Consider the following 16,811-nt stretch of genomic DNA (forward strand, 5'->3'; position numbering starts at 1 on the left):
AATGAAAAACATTCAAACAAGAGTTTTAGCATAAACTGTGGACTATTTTTCTACTTTTAGAGTAGAATCTTGCAAACAAATGTAACCCCTTCCCGCCACAGGCAATTTAGTTTTTTCACATTCGTTTTTTATTCTTCTTTTTCCAAGAGTCATTTTAAATTTTTCAATTAACATAAAAGTATGAAGGCTTGATTTTTTGCAGGACCAGTTGCATTAATCATACAACGTACTGGAATATGGGGAACAAAATTCCAAATGCAAAGAAATCTAAAAAAAAATTACTGTAGCTAATTTTTTTTCCATTTATTTTTAAGGCATTCATTATGAAGTAAAATAATTCTTTAGGTCAATACATTTTTGAAGACACCAAATTTGTATATTATTTTATTTTAATGGTGAAAAACATTTCAGAAAGGTAAAAATTCTAGAATTTGTATGAGGCCCATGTAGCTATTTTCAGAGACCCGTAACTATTTTGCAGTGGAGCTAAAGGCTGTATTTTTGCATTGCAGACTGCCATTTTTATTTTATTAATATTAATTTAAAAACAACAAAGCAAACAAACAGCAAAGTATGCTGTCCTAAGGCATTGATATAGAGAAAATGTGAGGAAAAAAAATGCCAGACAGAGGATTAATAGTGATGGGCGGACCCGTGGATGTTCGGGGTCTGTCGGGTTAGGCTTTTTTTTTAAAAAAACTTGGCTGTCCTACCAGAACTTGAACACAAACTCAAATGAATTGGGCGTCCGATCATCTGGTGATTCCCATGCTGTCATCCATGTGACAGTGCTGGAAACACCTGCTCTGATCAGCAGTAAGTTCATTACCGCCGGTCAGAGCACTGCGGTTCCCACGTTGTCACACAGATGACAGCATGTGAGCAAGCAACTCTGACTGGCGGTAAAAATGTTGCTGCCAGTCACAGGTGTCGGCTGATGAGAGTACTACTCTCCACAAGATAAAGCAGCACTCTGTAGCTCTAAAGTATGCAAACATGAAATATATGACATTTGAATTGCATTACTGAACTAGAAAATAGAAACAAATGAGAATTCTTAGCGCATAAGTTGGCCAATTCATGTGTACCTGGTAGCTGCGATAAGGCGATTCTCGTTGCTGGGAACCTGCCTAGTGTGAATCCTCTCTTAGACTAAAGTCTACATGTATATGGGAAGGAAGGATCCTGCTGTAATTAAAACTGCCTGAGGCTTAGGGGTGGAGTGCTCAGTCAGAAAGCCTATGTATTCAAATATCAAAAGACTGACCTTCAATTTCAAAACAGAAAACTGGCGTGTATCGGTGCTTACTAAGAGTAGACATCTCCATATATAACCAATAAATAAAGTAGCACTCTGTAGTTCTATAGTATGCATACATGAAATATATGAAATTTGAATTGAATTACTGCTCTAGAAAATTTAATGTACATCCTCATTTCAAGGATGACAGAGAGAGAGAAATTTGGGAATTCAAATTGATAAGAATGTTCAATTCCTTGACAACAGGACTCAATCTAACACCTGGATTTATGACTCACTATATGGATTCAGTTCACACCTCCACCAGACGGTTTCCAGATAATTAAACATTCCCGCAGACTTGTCATTTGCAAGTAAAAACCTTAAATTTGATCTCTTTGACTTATCATTAGGAGGTATCACCCCTTACACCTCATGAACAAATGTTTTACTGTAACATCTCTTAAATGTTGTGCCTTTTGTCTTATCAATTCATTTGTAATATGCCTGAAGAAGGAGCCTCTGTGCTCTCAAAGCTTGCATATATATTTTTTTTTTCTGGTTAGCCAATAAAGGTATCACTCCGAGAATACTTTTGTCATTTTTGGGCATAAAAGTATTTACATTGATTTTTCTGGCTAACACGGTACCACCATAGAACTTTGTATTGTACATCTTATTATTTATTGCAAAGTCAAAAGTTTACATACATTTCATTAGTATTTGGTACCATTGCCCTTAAACTAAATGACTTGGGTCAAACGTTTGGGATATCCTTCCACAAGCTTCTCACAACAGTTGGTCGGAATTTGGGCCCATTCCTCCTGACAAAACTGATGTAACTGATCCAGGTTTGTAGGTCACCTTGCTCGCAACTGTCCTTTCAGCTTTGCCCATAAATTTTCAATAGGATTGAGATCAGGGCTTTGTGATAGCCACTCCAAAACATTGACTTTGTTATACTTAAGCCACTTTGTTACCATTTTGGCAGTATACTTCGGGTCATTGTCCATTTGGAAGACCCATTTCTGCCTAAGCTTTAACTTCCCGGCTGATGTCTTGAGATGTTGCTTCAGTATTACCACATAATCTTCTTTTATCAAGATTCCACCTATTTTGTGAAGTGCACCAGTCCCTCCTGCAGCAAAACAACCTGACAACATGATGCTGCCACCCCCGTGTTTCACAGATGGGATGGTGTTATTAGGCTTCCAAGCTTCTCCCTTTTTCCTCCAAATGTAACGATGGTTATTATGGCTAAAAAGTGCAATTTTAGTTTCATCAAACCACAGGACATGTCTCCAAAAATTAAGGTCTTTGTTCCTTTGTGCATTTGCAAACATTAATCTGTCTTTTTTATGTTTCTTTTGGAGTAATGACTTCTTCCTGGCAGAGTGGCCTTTCAGCCCATGTTGATACAGTACTCATTTCAGTGTGGTTATTGAGACAATATTACCAGCTTCCGCCATCATCTTCACAAGGTCTTTTTCTTTTGTCCTTGGGTTGATATGCACATTCATCTCTGGGACACACAACTAGTCTCCTTCCTGAGCGGTATGATGGCTTGACATTCTCATCTTGTTTGTACTTGCGAATAATTGTTTGTACAGATGAACGAGGCACCTTCAGGTATGTTGAAATTGTACCGAAGGATGAGCCAGATTTGTGCAAGTCCACAATTCTCTTCCTGATATCTCGGCTGATTTCTTTGGACTTTCCCATGATGCTACACAAAGAAGCAGCATGTTTCAGGTGCGCATTAAAATACATCCACAGGTGTGTCTCTAATTAACTCAGAAGCATCCAAACACAGGACATCATCATATGGGCAGTCCAGAATTGTTTAAAGGCATAGTAATCTTAGTGTATGTAAACTTTTGACTTTGCAGTAAGTAATAAAAAAGTAGATATATTAAAGTTGAATAGTATATCAATGAAAAATGATCAGTGTATGAATAAAAAAAAATTAAACAAGATTTCAGCTAGTTGAATGAATTTTGACAATATGATTGCAAACAATGAGGTTCATAAATACAACACTAATTTAACTTATTTAATGAAAATAGAAACTAAGTGGTCACATGGAGACATACCTGGTAAGTAAACCAGGTGTGTCAATGTAGATTATAAACATCCCAGCAGCCAAAGTTAGCAACTAAGGGCATAAAGCCATATTTCCCGTATAAAACATACCCAACCACAGGAGCACACCTGATGTGTGTTTCGCTTGAGCTTCGTCCGGGGCATAACATAGGAACAGAGAGCGCGGCTATTTATGTGGATGAGAACCAATCAAGGGAAAAACTGATAAATATAAGGTAATTCAGCTGAACGGATTAATGGATTCAAATTACTATACATGATCATGGAACAATGTGGTTGAAAATGGAGATAATTGCATGTATTGTTCCTAGGCTATGCCCCGCAAGAAGCTCAGGTGAAACACGCATCGGGTGTGCTCCCGTGGTTGGGTATGTTCTGTATTTGAAATATAGTTTTATGCCCTTAGTTGCTAACTTTGGATGCTGAGATGTTCATAATTAGAGATGAGCGAACCAGAACAGTAAAGTTCGGGGTCTGTACCAAATACCTACTGTTCAGTCATGGAACCCGAACACGGACTTCCTCAGGAAGTCCATGTTGCAGTTCGGTTTGGGTTTTGGTGTTCCCCACGCTGTCATCTGCATGTCAGTGCGGGAAACATGGGCTCTGATCGGCAGTATCCTTGTTACCGTGGGTCAGAGTGCTGCGGAATCATGATGTCAGTGTGAGCCCGCAGCTGTGACAGTGACCCGCGGTAAAAAGCTTACCCCGGGTCAGAGGCGCCAGCTAATGAGACTACTATCCCCATCAGCTGGTGCCTGCTGTCATTGTAAATAGGGATTGCAGAGGCCGCTGGATGGGAGCAGTAGTCTCTCATCAGCCATCGCCTGTGCTGAAATTTAAAAAAAAAGTTAAAATTAATAAATAAAATATTCAAATTAAAAAAACAAACATTTTACTCATCTACATCTTTTCTTTGATGCCCTTGTCCCCTGCAAAATAAAAAAATAAAAAACACCATATACTCACCTTAACACCTAATCCCCGATGCCCAGGTAACCTGTAATAAAGAAAAAATAATAAACTGCCATAATCCTCACCTATCCGCTGTAATCCCGAGTGTCCCACACAGATCTCATTAACAGAACAGCCACATCAATAGATGTGATCGCTCTATTCAGCAGCCAGCAATTCACTGACAGGAGCATAATCACTCCTGCAGTGTATAGCGCTAAGCTGCCGGGAGTGAGGTCATTGGAGTTCATCAGGCGAAATCGACAACAACTTTTGGGGTCCAATTTTTCCTATTACCCTTGTGAAAATAAAAAAACTTCGGGTTAAAAGATCACTTTTGTGGAAAAAAAATGTTTTTTCTTATTTTCACGGCTCTACGTTATAAACTTTTGTTTAACACTTGAGGGTTCAAAGTGCTCACCACACATCTAGATAAGTTCCTTAAGGGGTCAACTTTCCAAAATGGGGTCAATTGGGGGGAGTTTCCACTGTTTAGGCACATCAGGGGCTTTCCAAACGCGACATGGTGTCGGCTCTCAATTCAAGCGAGTTTTGCGATGAAAAAGTCAAACAATGCTCCTTCCCTTCAAAGCCCTGCCATGCTCCCAAACAGTGGTTTTCCCATACATATGGGGTATTTTGCTTACTCAGGAGAAATTGCACAACAAATGGTTTGGTGCAATTTATCCTGTTACCCTTATGAAAATGCAAAATTTGGGGCTGAAAACATTTTTGTGGGAAAATGTGAAAATTTTATTTTTAAGGCTCAATGTTATAAACTTCTGTGAAGCACCTAGGGCTTCATGGAGCTCACCACACATCTAGATAAGTTTCCTGAGGGGTCTAGTTTCCAAAATTATGTCACTTATGGGGGGTTTCCACTGTTTAGGCACATAAGGGGGTCTCCAAACGCGTCATGGCATCCTCAAATTATTCAAGCAAATTTTACATTCAAAAAGTCAAATGGCGCTCCTTCCCTTCCGAACTCTGCTGTGCATCTAAACAGTGGTTTTCCCCCACATATGGGGTATCAGCTTACTCAGGAGAAAATGCACAACAAATGGTTTGGTGCAATTTCTCCTGTTATCCTTGGTGAAGACCCGGGGTCTTCCGTGAGAATAATACTACTCAGACAACACAGGGTGAGGGCAAAACAGTGAGGCAATATTTTATTGAACCACTAAACAGACAATAAACATAGAACAGTCCCAGCAAATACCCAAGATAGTGTAAAATTACACAGTCTCACTCTTCCGCTGGCCTGCCGGAAATAGATCAGCTGCGAATTTGGGACTTCCAGGGCCAACTACCTCAACCAGTGGCACCCCACTTTGGGTGGACCCCCACAGAGAGGCGGTAGTGGCAAGCTTAGGAAGCTGACAGTCCATTGAGGTACAAGGCCATGAGACCTGAGGGTCCCACCCTGGCATCTCCAAACAACTCCATGGGTCCCAGGTGACCGCACTGTCCCAACCCGGCTCTCTCTGAGTGATTCCATGGGTTCCAGGTGACCAGATGGTCCCAACCTGGCAACCCTAAATAACATATCCATGGGGCCCGGTGACCTCATCTTTCCAACCTGGTTTCCCCAAATGCATCCATGGGTTTTCTGATGGTCAATGGAGCAGAACTGTATCCTTCCAGCAGGAGCCATGTACCCTTAGGCTGGAATCCTGTAGAATCCAAATATGTGTCTCTCTGGATGGAGCCATGCTACTAATCTGCTGTCCTGAAGAGTCTATCTGAATCTACTTGCAGCACTATAGAAATGCTCCCTTTTTATATATATTCATCTGTGGCTCAGGTCATTATTCACAGATCAAGGAGAAAGGTGCAGTGCTCAGGGATCATTGTTTGAGCATTTAATCAATTAGCATAGTTGGTATCCCTTGTTCTTTAAATCAACAAATAGCTGGCTTAGTACTATATGTAATTAGCATATTTACAAATATCATTGTTGTATTCTGAGTCACTGTCCTTCTTGACCAGTCAAAGAAAAACACATGAATTTAAAAGTCAACATAAACATAATAGTGTATTTCTTCTGGTCTAACAAATCTAGATGTCTGGCTAATTAAGATTAGAAGCTGTGTCATCACACCCTTATAAAAACGCAAAATTTGGGGCTGAAAAACATTTTCGTGGGAAAAATGTGAAAACTTAATTTTTACGGCTCAATGTTATAAACTTCTGTGAAGCACCTTGGGGTTCAAGGTGCTCACCACACATCTAGGTAAGTTCCCTGAGGGCTCTACTTTCCAAAATGATGTCACTTGTGGGGGGTTTCCACTGTTTAGGCACATCAGGGGCTCTCCAAACGCGACATGGCGTCCGCTAATTATTCAAGCAAATTTTACATTCAAATGGCTTGAAAGTCAAATGGCGCTCCTTCCCTTTCAAGTCATGCCGTGCACCGAAACCGTGGTTTTCTCCCACATATGGAGGAGAAATTGCACAACAAATTTTGGGATCCATGTTTTCCAGTAACCCTTGTGAAAATAAAAAAATTGGGGTCTAAAGTAAAATTATTGTGAAAAAAAGTTAAATGTTCATTTTTTCCTTTCGCATTCCATTAATTTCTGTGAAGCATCTGAAAGGTTAATAAACTTCTTGAATGAGGTTTTGAGCACCTTGAGGGGTGCAGTTTTTAAAATGGTGTTACTTTTGGGTATTTTCTGTCATATAGACCCCTCAAAGTGACTTCAAATGTGATGTGGTCCCTAAAAAATTGGTTTTGTAAATTTTGTTGGAAAAATGAGAAATCGCTGGTCAAATTTTAACCCTTATAAATTCCTAACAAAAAAAATGTTGTTTCCAAAATTGTGCTGATGTAAAGTAGACATGTGGGAAATGTTATTTATTAACTATTTTGTGTGACATATCTCTCTGATTTAAGGGCATAAATTCAAAGTTTGAAGATTGCGAAATTTTCTACATTTTTTCGCCAAATTTCCAATTTTTTCACAAATAAACGCCAGTTACATTAAATAAATTTTACCACTATCATGAAGTACAATATGTCACGAAAAAACAATCTTAGAATCAGTGGGATTTGTTGAAGCGTTCCAGAGTTATTACCTCATAAAATGACACTGGATAGAATTGTAAAAATTGGCCTGCAATTAGCATGCAAACAGCCTTCAGGGGTGAAGGGGTTAATATTTCAGATTATTATTATTAATAATAATAATAATATATATTAATATTTATTATTATTAACAATTGTAGTATATCTTTTATTTTAGAAATATTTTACCCTTTGTAATAACATCAAACTCTTAAACAAAACAACACTTAACAAACCAATACTTTAAAGAGTATATCAGAATTACACAAGGTCTTGGAATGCTGTATTCACTGTTACGTTTTGGCTTATTGCTTTTGGAAGGTGGAGGAGTTAGATGCAATCCTGTTGATAGTCTAGAGTCAGGAGAATTCATGGGAGTGAATGTTATAGAGCAGATATCTAAACACGGAACTGAAGCTTCATTATGACACCAGATAAACGTGGTGAACCTCTCAATTACACCTTGTTCATGACCAGGTCCTATTTGTGGTAACTGCAGAAGAATGAAGAGGAAACAAAGTCTAGGCAAGAAATAGTAGAAAATATACAGTAAAAGTAGAAAAACATTGGCTTATGGGTACAGACAGGGATATGTACAAAAGGTCTCTTAAAGTACATGAAGATTTCCTTATCCCAAAGTACAGGGTGGGCCATTTATATGGATACACCTAAATAAAATGGGAATGGTTGGTGATATCAACTTCCTGATTGTGGCACATTAGTATATGGGAGGGGGAAAACTTTTCCAGATGGGTGGTGACCATGGCGGCCATTTTGAAGTTGGCCATTTTGGAACACCATTGTTTTTCTTATGAAATTCGCAATAAGTTTGATGTGTCACATGACCTTCTTCCGATTTAAAAAAATAAAGTTGGATCCAAAATGGCCAACTTCAAAATGGACACCATGGTCACCACCCATCTGGAAAAGTTTTCCCCTTCACATATACTAATGTGCCACAAACAGGAAGTTGATATCACCAACCATTCCCATTTTATTTAGGTCTATCCATATAATTGTCCCACCCTGTACATAACTATACATTCAAATTCACACACATCATGACTTTTAAAGTTCCACATTCCAGGATTATTCAACTTTGTGAATAGATTTTTTGGGTCAAACTCTAGCACAAAAATTTGGAACTCTTAACTATTATTGTCGACTTCAATTCTCTTTTGTGGGTATCATAATGAGGAGATGTTTGTTACTATGTTTGACCTATTTCAGAAAGTTTTTAATCTACACAAGTGAATATTACAAAAACTGATCTTATAATATTCTGGCCAATCAAATTATATGTGTTAGGAAAAAACTGTTCTAACAATAGAAGCAAGTAAATACAAGAAGAACTTATGAAGCAATGTTTTTTTTATCAAATATTCTAAAAGATCTAAAGAGGTCAGCATGCCAAAAATATCTAAAGCATATTAAAAGAATTAAACAGCCAGCAGTAATTATAATCTCAGTATTAACATTATTATCATTGATACTATAAGGAGCAAGGTCATTGGAACTACAGAATACGGAGCACCATAAAAATCAGTCGTTCCCAGTAGGCTTAGCAAGGATAAATTCTCCTTTGGTACCTTATATTATGCATTTATAAATTTTATACTGTAGATCACAGAAAATGAACATCAAATTTAAAAAACATCACAGAAAGAAGGGCAGACACACTTACTAATGCCTGTTCACAATACTAATGCACTGCGGAATGAAGGAAGTCCCAATGATAAAAAGGCTGAGGCAACACAGGTGTAAAATACTGATAAAACAAACACACACTTAAAATCCATTGGGAAGTAGTTGCCTAATATTCTAAATGTGCGGACTGCCCAACATTCTATAAGTGCACCCTGCAGGAACAGATATCACAATTCCTCACACCAATAACACAGGACTGGGCTGCACCCTACAAAAGATGAAAGCATTCATGAGGTATTGATTGACACTTGGGCCAAAAAAACGCAAGCTCGCAACCCAGGTATTGTGACCAGGTATTTGTTCTGTTATTTTTGGGGGATTTGATGTCCTTTATCCGTGAATTGCTTATAATTTTAGTGTAAGGAAAGGGAAGACAATAAGGACCATTGATCTGGGTTGCAAGCTTGCGTATTTTGGCCAAAATATCATCCAATACCTCATGAATTTTTTCATCATTTGCAGGGTGCAACCAAGCCCAGTAATAATGGTGTGGGGAATTTGGATTTCTGTCTTGTAGGTTACACATATAGAGTGATGGACAGCCCTCCTGATCTAATAGTATAGGCGTAACCTATAGCCTGTAAGCAGTCATGGAACACTAGATATGTGTGACTGGCGCCCTATACAAGCCTCATTTTATTTGCATTTAGAATACTAAGAAACCATCCCACATGATGGATAAGTGTGTGAGTGGTTGTTTTAATCAGTATTTTGTACCTGCGGAGCCTCTACCTTTTATTATGGGGGACTTCTAGATCCTGCAGTGTATAAGAATTGTGACCAGGTACTGGAACATATGGCTGCTTTTTTGTGATTTTTTTGTGAATTTCCAGAGGAGTATTCCATGACCTATAACATCTCTTAATGCCACTCTTTAGACTCCTGTCAGAAGCATCTATACAGGCAAATAAGAACTCCTGCTTTTCACTGATAAGTGGCAAATGCCCTGAAACATGTATGCAAGTGGAATGTGTGATTTCACTTCTTATCTTACAGTGGCGACCAAAAGTTTTTCATTTTCTTTACAAATGTAATTACTTCTGTCTGGTTGTTTTGATGACATTTCCCCGGTGATGAATTGAAAGAGCATGAAGTTGTCATCATGCCTTATTATTAACCAAAATGCTTTTGAATATAGGTATAGTCATTTAATTAAAGAAAACTGACTGCGAAAAGTTTTGTATATACTATTTATTGATCACAACATAGAGAATAATACATTGTTTTCAATGCCATAAATTAGTATTTTGTAGCATAATCTCTTTCTTTAATTACTGCACCACACCGATGGGGCACTGAAGCCAGTAGGGTATTCAAGACATCTTGAGGGATCTTTCTACATTCCATTTGCAAACAATTCATCTTAATTGCTATAGGTAAGGGCCCCAACTCATCACCCTAACTCATCCCAAAGGTGCTCTATAGGGTTTAAATCAGGTGATTGGCTTGGCCATTGCAACAGGCCAAAATTTTACTTTGCTAACTAATTTTTGAGTAAATTGGATGTGTGCTTAGGATCATTGTCCTGCTGGAATTTCCATCCTCTGCCGACATTGGTTTTACCATGTGGCAGCATTACATTCTCCAGTATTTGCTTTTATCATGGTAGCATTCATATTTCCATCAATTCTATGCTGAAGGCCAATGGCAGATGCAGAAAAGCAGCCCCAAACCATGACATTGCCACCACCATGTTTCACTGTAGGTGTTTGGTACCTTACATTTTTTCAATTTGGCACTATATATAGTGCTTGCCATCACTACCAAACAGATTGCAGTTGGATTCATCGGACCACAACACCTTAGAACAATCTGTCTCTTTCCTTTGGCTGTGTTCTTTGGCAAATTCAAGTTGGACCTTTCGGTTCTTTGCAGAGATGAAAGGCTTCTTGCCTGGAACTTGTGCATTCAACCCTACTGCTCTTAGCAGTCGCACCACAGTTTGGCAACTCACTTTGACCCCATATTCTTTGATCATTTTGAGCAAAATCTGTACAGCACTTTTATGGACACTAGATACTGACTTTTTCTTAATAATGTGATAGTCTCTGGAGGAAGTTTTCCGTGGTCGTCCACTTCTATGTTTGTCCGCTGTTCCATAACCTTCTTTTTCTTTCTTGAATATATGTGACACATGACTGTGAGAACAGATGAACTCCATAGCTACCTTTTTTTGGCTTTTGCCTGACTTCACCTTCAGAATAATAAGCTTCCTAACATATGGTGATAAATTTGTTTTTTTCTTTGTCATGTTTTAACCTAAAACACACACATAAAAAAAAAAAGAATTTAGGCAAAATTCGACTGCGCATGACAAAATATGCAAAACATTTGGACCAGTAAATGTTGAAAACTAACACATAAAGGGATAAAACAATGTCAAACACAATTTCCTTCCTTATAGCTGACAACTAGTGATGAGCGAACGTGCTCGCCACTGCTCGGTAATCGCCCGAGCATCACTGTGCTCGACGAGCTTGGCGAGTATTTCCGGGTTGCTCGGGCGGGAAGTCGGGTCCCCTCACTGCATGTTTGGCGCTCTTTAGAAAGCCAATGAACATGCAGGAAATTGCCTGCCATGCATTGTAATACCACAGCAATGTTGGTTGTCGGCATTACAGTAATTTGCTGGCCGCACAGCATCGTCAGGCGTATATAAGACCGGTTGCCGCCATGCTCATCACAGTCTACTCCGGAACCAGGCAGAGTAGGGAGAGCTGCTGCTGCGACAGGGAGAGATTTGCTTCTTCATATTTAGTATAGGTATTTCATAACATCTACAGTACAGACCAAAAGTTTGGACACACCTTCTCATTTAAAGATTTTTCTGTATTTTCTTGACTATGAAAATTGTACACTCACACTGAAGGCATCAAAACTATGAATTAACACATGTGGAATTACATACTTAACAAAAAAGTGTGAAACAACTGAAAATATGTCTTATATTCTAGGTTCTTCAAAGTAGCCACCTTTTGCTTTTATGACTGCTTTGCACACTCTTGGCATTCTCTTGATGAGCTTCAAGATGTAGTCACCAGAAATGGTCTTCCAACAATCTTGAAGGAGTTCCCAGAGATGCTTAGCACTTGTTGGCCCTTTTGCCTTCACTCTGCGGTCCAGCTCACCCCAAACCATCTCGATTGGGTTCAGGTCTGGTGACTGTGGAGGCCAGGTCATCTGGTATAGCACCCCATCACTCTCCTTCTTGGTCAAATAGCCCTTACACAGCCTGGATGTGTGTTTGGGGTCATTGTCCTGTTGAAAAATAAATGATGGTCCAACTAAACGCAAACCGGATGGAATAGCCGCTGGAAGATGCTGTGGTAGCCATGCTAGTTCAGTATGCCTTAAATTTTGAATAAATCCCCAACAGTGTCACCAGCAAAGCACCCCCACACCATCACTCCTCCTCCTCTATGCTTCACGGTGGTAACCAGGCATGTAGAGTCCATCCATTCAACTTTTCTGCGTTGCACAAAGACACGGTGGTTGGAAACAAAGATCTCAAATTTGGACTCATCAGACCAAAGAACAGATTTCCACTGGTCTAATGTCCATTCCTTGTGTTCCTTAGCTCAAACCATGCTCTTCTGCTTGTTGCCTGTCCTTAGCAGTGGTTTCCTAGCAGCTATTTTACCATGAAGGCCTGCAGCACAAAGTCTCCTCTTAAGAGTTGTTGAAGAGATGTTTCTGCTGCTAGAACTCTGTGTGGCATTGACCTGGTCTCTAATCTGAGCTGCTGTTAACCTGCGATTTCTGAGGCTGGTGACTCGAATAAACTTATCCTCAGAAGCAGAGGTGACTCTTGGTCTTCCTTTCCTGGGGCCGTCCTCATGTGAGCTAGTTTCTTTGCAGCGCTTGATTGTTTTTGCAACTGCACTTGGGGACACTTTCAAAGTTTGGCCAATTTTTCAGACTGACTGACCTTCATTTCTTAAAGTAATGATGGGCACTCGTTTTTCTTTACTTAGCTGCTTTTTTCTTGCCATAATACAAATTCTAACAGTCTATTCAATAGGACTATCAGCTGTGTATCCACCTGACTTCTGCACAACACAACTGATGGTCCCAACCCCATTTATAAGGCAAGAAATCCCACTTATTAAACCTCACAGGGCACACCTGTGAAGTGAAAACCATTTCCGGTGACTACCTCTTGAAGCTCATCAAGAGAATGCCAAGAGTGTGCAAAGCAGTCATTAAAGCAAAAGGTGGCTACTTTGAAGAACCTAGAATATAAGACATATTTTCAGTTGTTTCACACTTTTTTGTTAAGTATATAATTCCACATGTGTTAATTCATAGTTTTGATGCCATCAGTGTGAATGTACAATTTTCAAAGTCATGAAAATACAGAAAAATCTTTAAATGAGAAGTTGTGTCCAAACTTTTGGTCTGTACTGTGTATATATATATATATATATATATATATATATATATATACACATATACATACTGTATATATATCCAACTGAACTAACAGTCCTTCTGAGGACTAATCCAGCTGCATATATTCAGTGGTGATAGCAGGAGTAGGGCAGGCAGGCAGTGTATGTGGCAGACTGCAGTGCATGATACCGCACAAGAGGGTCCATTGAATATCCTGTTAGTATGGGTATTCCACAACATATATATATATACAGTGGGTACGGAAAGTATTCAAACCCCTTTAAATTTTTCACTCTTTGTTTCATTGCAGCCATTTGTTAAATTCTAAAAAGTTCATTTTTTTCTCATTAAAGTACCCTCTGCACCCCATCTTGACTGAAGAAAAACAGAAAGATATACATTTTTGCAAATTTATTAAAAAAGAAAAACTGAAATATCACATGGTCATAAATATTCAGACCCTTTGCTCAGACACTTATATTTAAGTCACATGCTGAACATTTCCTTGTGATCCTCTTTGAGATGGTTCTACTGTACTGAGAATCATGAGCACAAAGAAACTGCCCGAGGAGCTCAGAGGAGCACAGATCTGGCCAGGGTTACAAAAGAATTTCTGCATTACTCAAGGTTCCTAAGAGCACAGTGGCCTCCATAATCCTTAAATGGAAAAGTTTGAGACCACCAGAAGTCTTCATAGACCTGACTGTCCAGCCAAACTGAACAATTGTGGGAGAAGAGCCTTGATGAGAGAGGTAAACAAGAACCCAAAGATCACCGTGGCTGAGCTCCAGAGATGCAGTAGGGAGATGGGAAAAAGTCCCACAAAGTCAACTATCACTGCAGCCCTTCACGAGTCGGGCCTTTATGGCAGAGTGGCCCGATGGAAGCCTCTCCTCAGTGCAAGATATATGAAAGCCCGCATAGAGTTTGCTCAAAAACACATGAAGGACCCCCAGACTATGAGAAATAAGATTGTCTGGTCTGATGAGACAAAGATAGAACTTTTTGGTGATAATTCTAAGTGGTATGTGTGGAGAAAACCAGGCACTGTTCATCACCTGCCCACTACAATCCCAACAGTGAAACATGGTGGTGGCAGCATCATTGTATGGGGATGTTTTTCAGCTGCAGGGACAGGACGACTGGTTGCAATTGAAGGAAACATGAATGCGGCCAAGTACAAAGATATCAAGTACAAAACCTCTTCCAGAGTGCTCTGGACCTCAGACTTGGCCGAAATTTCACCTTCCAACAAGACATTGACCCTAAGCACACAGCTAAAATAACAAAGGAGTGGCTTCAGAACAACTCTGTGACAATTCTTGACTGGCCCAGACAGAGCCCTGACCTAAACCCAATTGAGCATCTCTGGAGACACCTGAAAATGGCTGTCCACCAACGTTCACCATCTAACCTGACGGAACTGGAGAGGATCTGCAAGGAAGAATGGCAGAGGATTCCCAAATCCAGGTGTGAAAAACTTGTTGCATCATTCCCAAGAAGATTCATGGCTGTACTAGCTCAAAAGGGTGCTTCTACTCAATACTGAGCAAAGGGTCTGAATACTTATTATGACCATGTGATATTTCAGTTTTTCTTTTTTGATAAATTTGCAAAAATTTCTACATTTCTGTAGCTTGCTGTGCTTCAGCAGCGTTTACAACTTCCAGCTCACAGACTGGTGTGCGATGTCCCCATGCGTTTAAACTCCACATTGCAGGTGTTGGGAAGGATTTGTGAGCAGAAGGGGACAGTTGTTGACTATTAGCATCAACACGGACATTGGTATTCAGGTCAGACTCGACACGTAAGACCTCAGGAGTGGACATTGATGTCTGACATCTGTACCATACTCCAAAACTTTGAGGACTCCACCAAGATGGTGAGCAGCGATGATGCCATAATTAGCATCACCATCCCGCTTTTCTGTCTTCTGAAACGCTCTCTGCTCACAATTAAAGAGGATGCATTGCAGGCGGATCACGATGAGATGGAGCAAGGAACCGAACTATATAGGGTGATTCCACACAGCCCAGCCTCATCTCATCCCAATGTGGACTGCATGACAATGAGGAGGTAAAACAGGAGCTAGTTTCCTGCGCTATAGACGGTGCTACCTGCACAACTGTCATACCATCTGTTCAGCATGGATGGCCTGAGGACAGGGACGAGGAGGAAGAGAGCATGGTCAGTCGTCCTCTTGGTGAGGACATGGAAGTCTTGCCTCTTTTCAGTCTGGCACACATGGCTGAGTTTATGTTACGCTGCCTTTCCTGTGCCCCTCGCGTTGTCCAAATTTTGGGTGACAGTTATTACTGGTTGGTGACACTTCTTCTAGACCCATGCTACAAGGAGAACTTTTTGTCTCTTACTCCCTTGCCGGATAGGCCTAATAAAACGGGGCAGTACCAGAATGCCCTTATTGCGGAATTATTAAAAAAATTCCCATCTGAAAACCCTGGAGGCAGAGGTTGCAGTTTATTGGACAACCAAGGAGTACAGGTAAGAGAGACACAAATACAATCCAGCAGAGGCAGGGGAACACTGTCAAAGTTCTGAGACAGTTTTCTCAGACCCTCCAATCGCACAGGCCCTGAGGCGTGGGAAACTCTCACAAGGAGAAAAAAGTTTTGGAAAATGCTGAGGGAGTACCTTGCCGACCGTGCCAACGTCCTCCGTGATTCCTCTGTGCCTTATAATTATTTGGGTATCCAAGCTGGATACATGGCATGAATTGGCTTTCAACGCCTTGGAGGTCCTGGCCTGCTGCTAGCATTTTGTCAGAGTGGGTTATTAGTGCTGCTGGCAGAATTATAACAAATAGGCACATCCGCCTGTCAACTGAAAATGCTGACAGGCTGACTCTTATAAAAATGAACAAGGGCTGGATTGGGCCAGACTTCTCAACACCACCGAATGATAGCAGCGTAGCATAAACTCAAATACAGTGTCGTTTTTGGGGGGGTCTAACTCTCCTTTCTAATGGGAACATGTCATTACTGTGGCCCAGCTCTATGTGTCTTTAAATTGTTATTGGGGTATTTCCTAAATTTTGGCAGCCATTGGACTCACTGAATACCCTATAACTGTATAGCAGACCTGATTCTTTCTAATGGGAACATGGCATTACTGTGGCCCAGCTCTATGTGTCTTTAAATTGGTATTGGGGTTTTTCTCAAAATTTGGCAGCCTCTGCAGTCACTGCATAGGCATTACTACTATGGAAGACCCACTCCTTTATAATGGGAACATTTTTTTTACTGAGACCCTCCTCTTTGTCTCTTCAAAAGGGTATTGGGGTGCGTCCACATTTTTGGCAGCCCTTGCAGTCAATGCATACGCAATAAC

General features: G+C 40.1%; 1 protein-coding gene across 20 annotated transcripts in view; it reads right to left on the reverse strand.

The window, feature by feature from the left end:
- GULP1 (GULP PTB domain containing engulfment adaptor 1) overlaps positions 1–16,811 on the reverse strand; it is a 1,414,565-nt gene that overhangs the window by 23,565 nt on the left and 1,374,189 nt on the right. For 19 of the 20 annotated variants that reach the window (XM_073646319.1, XM_073646318.1, XM_073646301.1 and 16 more), the window contains one exon: positions 7,630–7,857. The exons of the other annotated variant lie outside the window; for it this stretch is intronic. In XM_073646319.1, the coding sequence (XP_073502420.1) occupies positions 7,630–7,857 (228 nt within the window). The remainder of the gene's footprint in view (positions 1–7,629; positions 7,858–16,811) is intronic. 20 annotated transcript variants of the gene reach the window in all.

The sequence above is a fragment of the Phyllobates terribilis genome, unplaced genomic scaffold (genome assembly GCF_046119375.1).
Source record: "Phyllobates terribilis strain yellow unplaced genomic scaffold, ASM4611937v1 Scaffold_9__5_contigs__length_417890890, whole genome shotgun sequence".
Classification (NCBI taxonomy): domain Eukaryota; kingdom Metazoa; phylum Chordata; class Amphibia; order Anura; family Dendrobatidae; genus Phyllobates; species Phyllobates terribilis.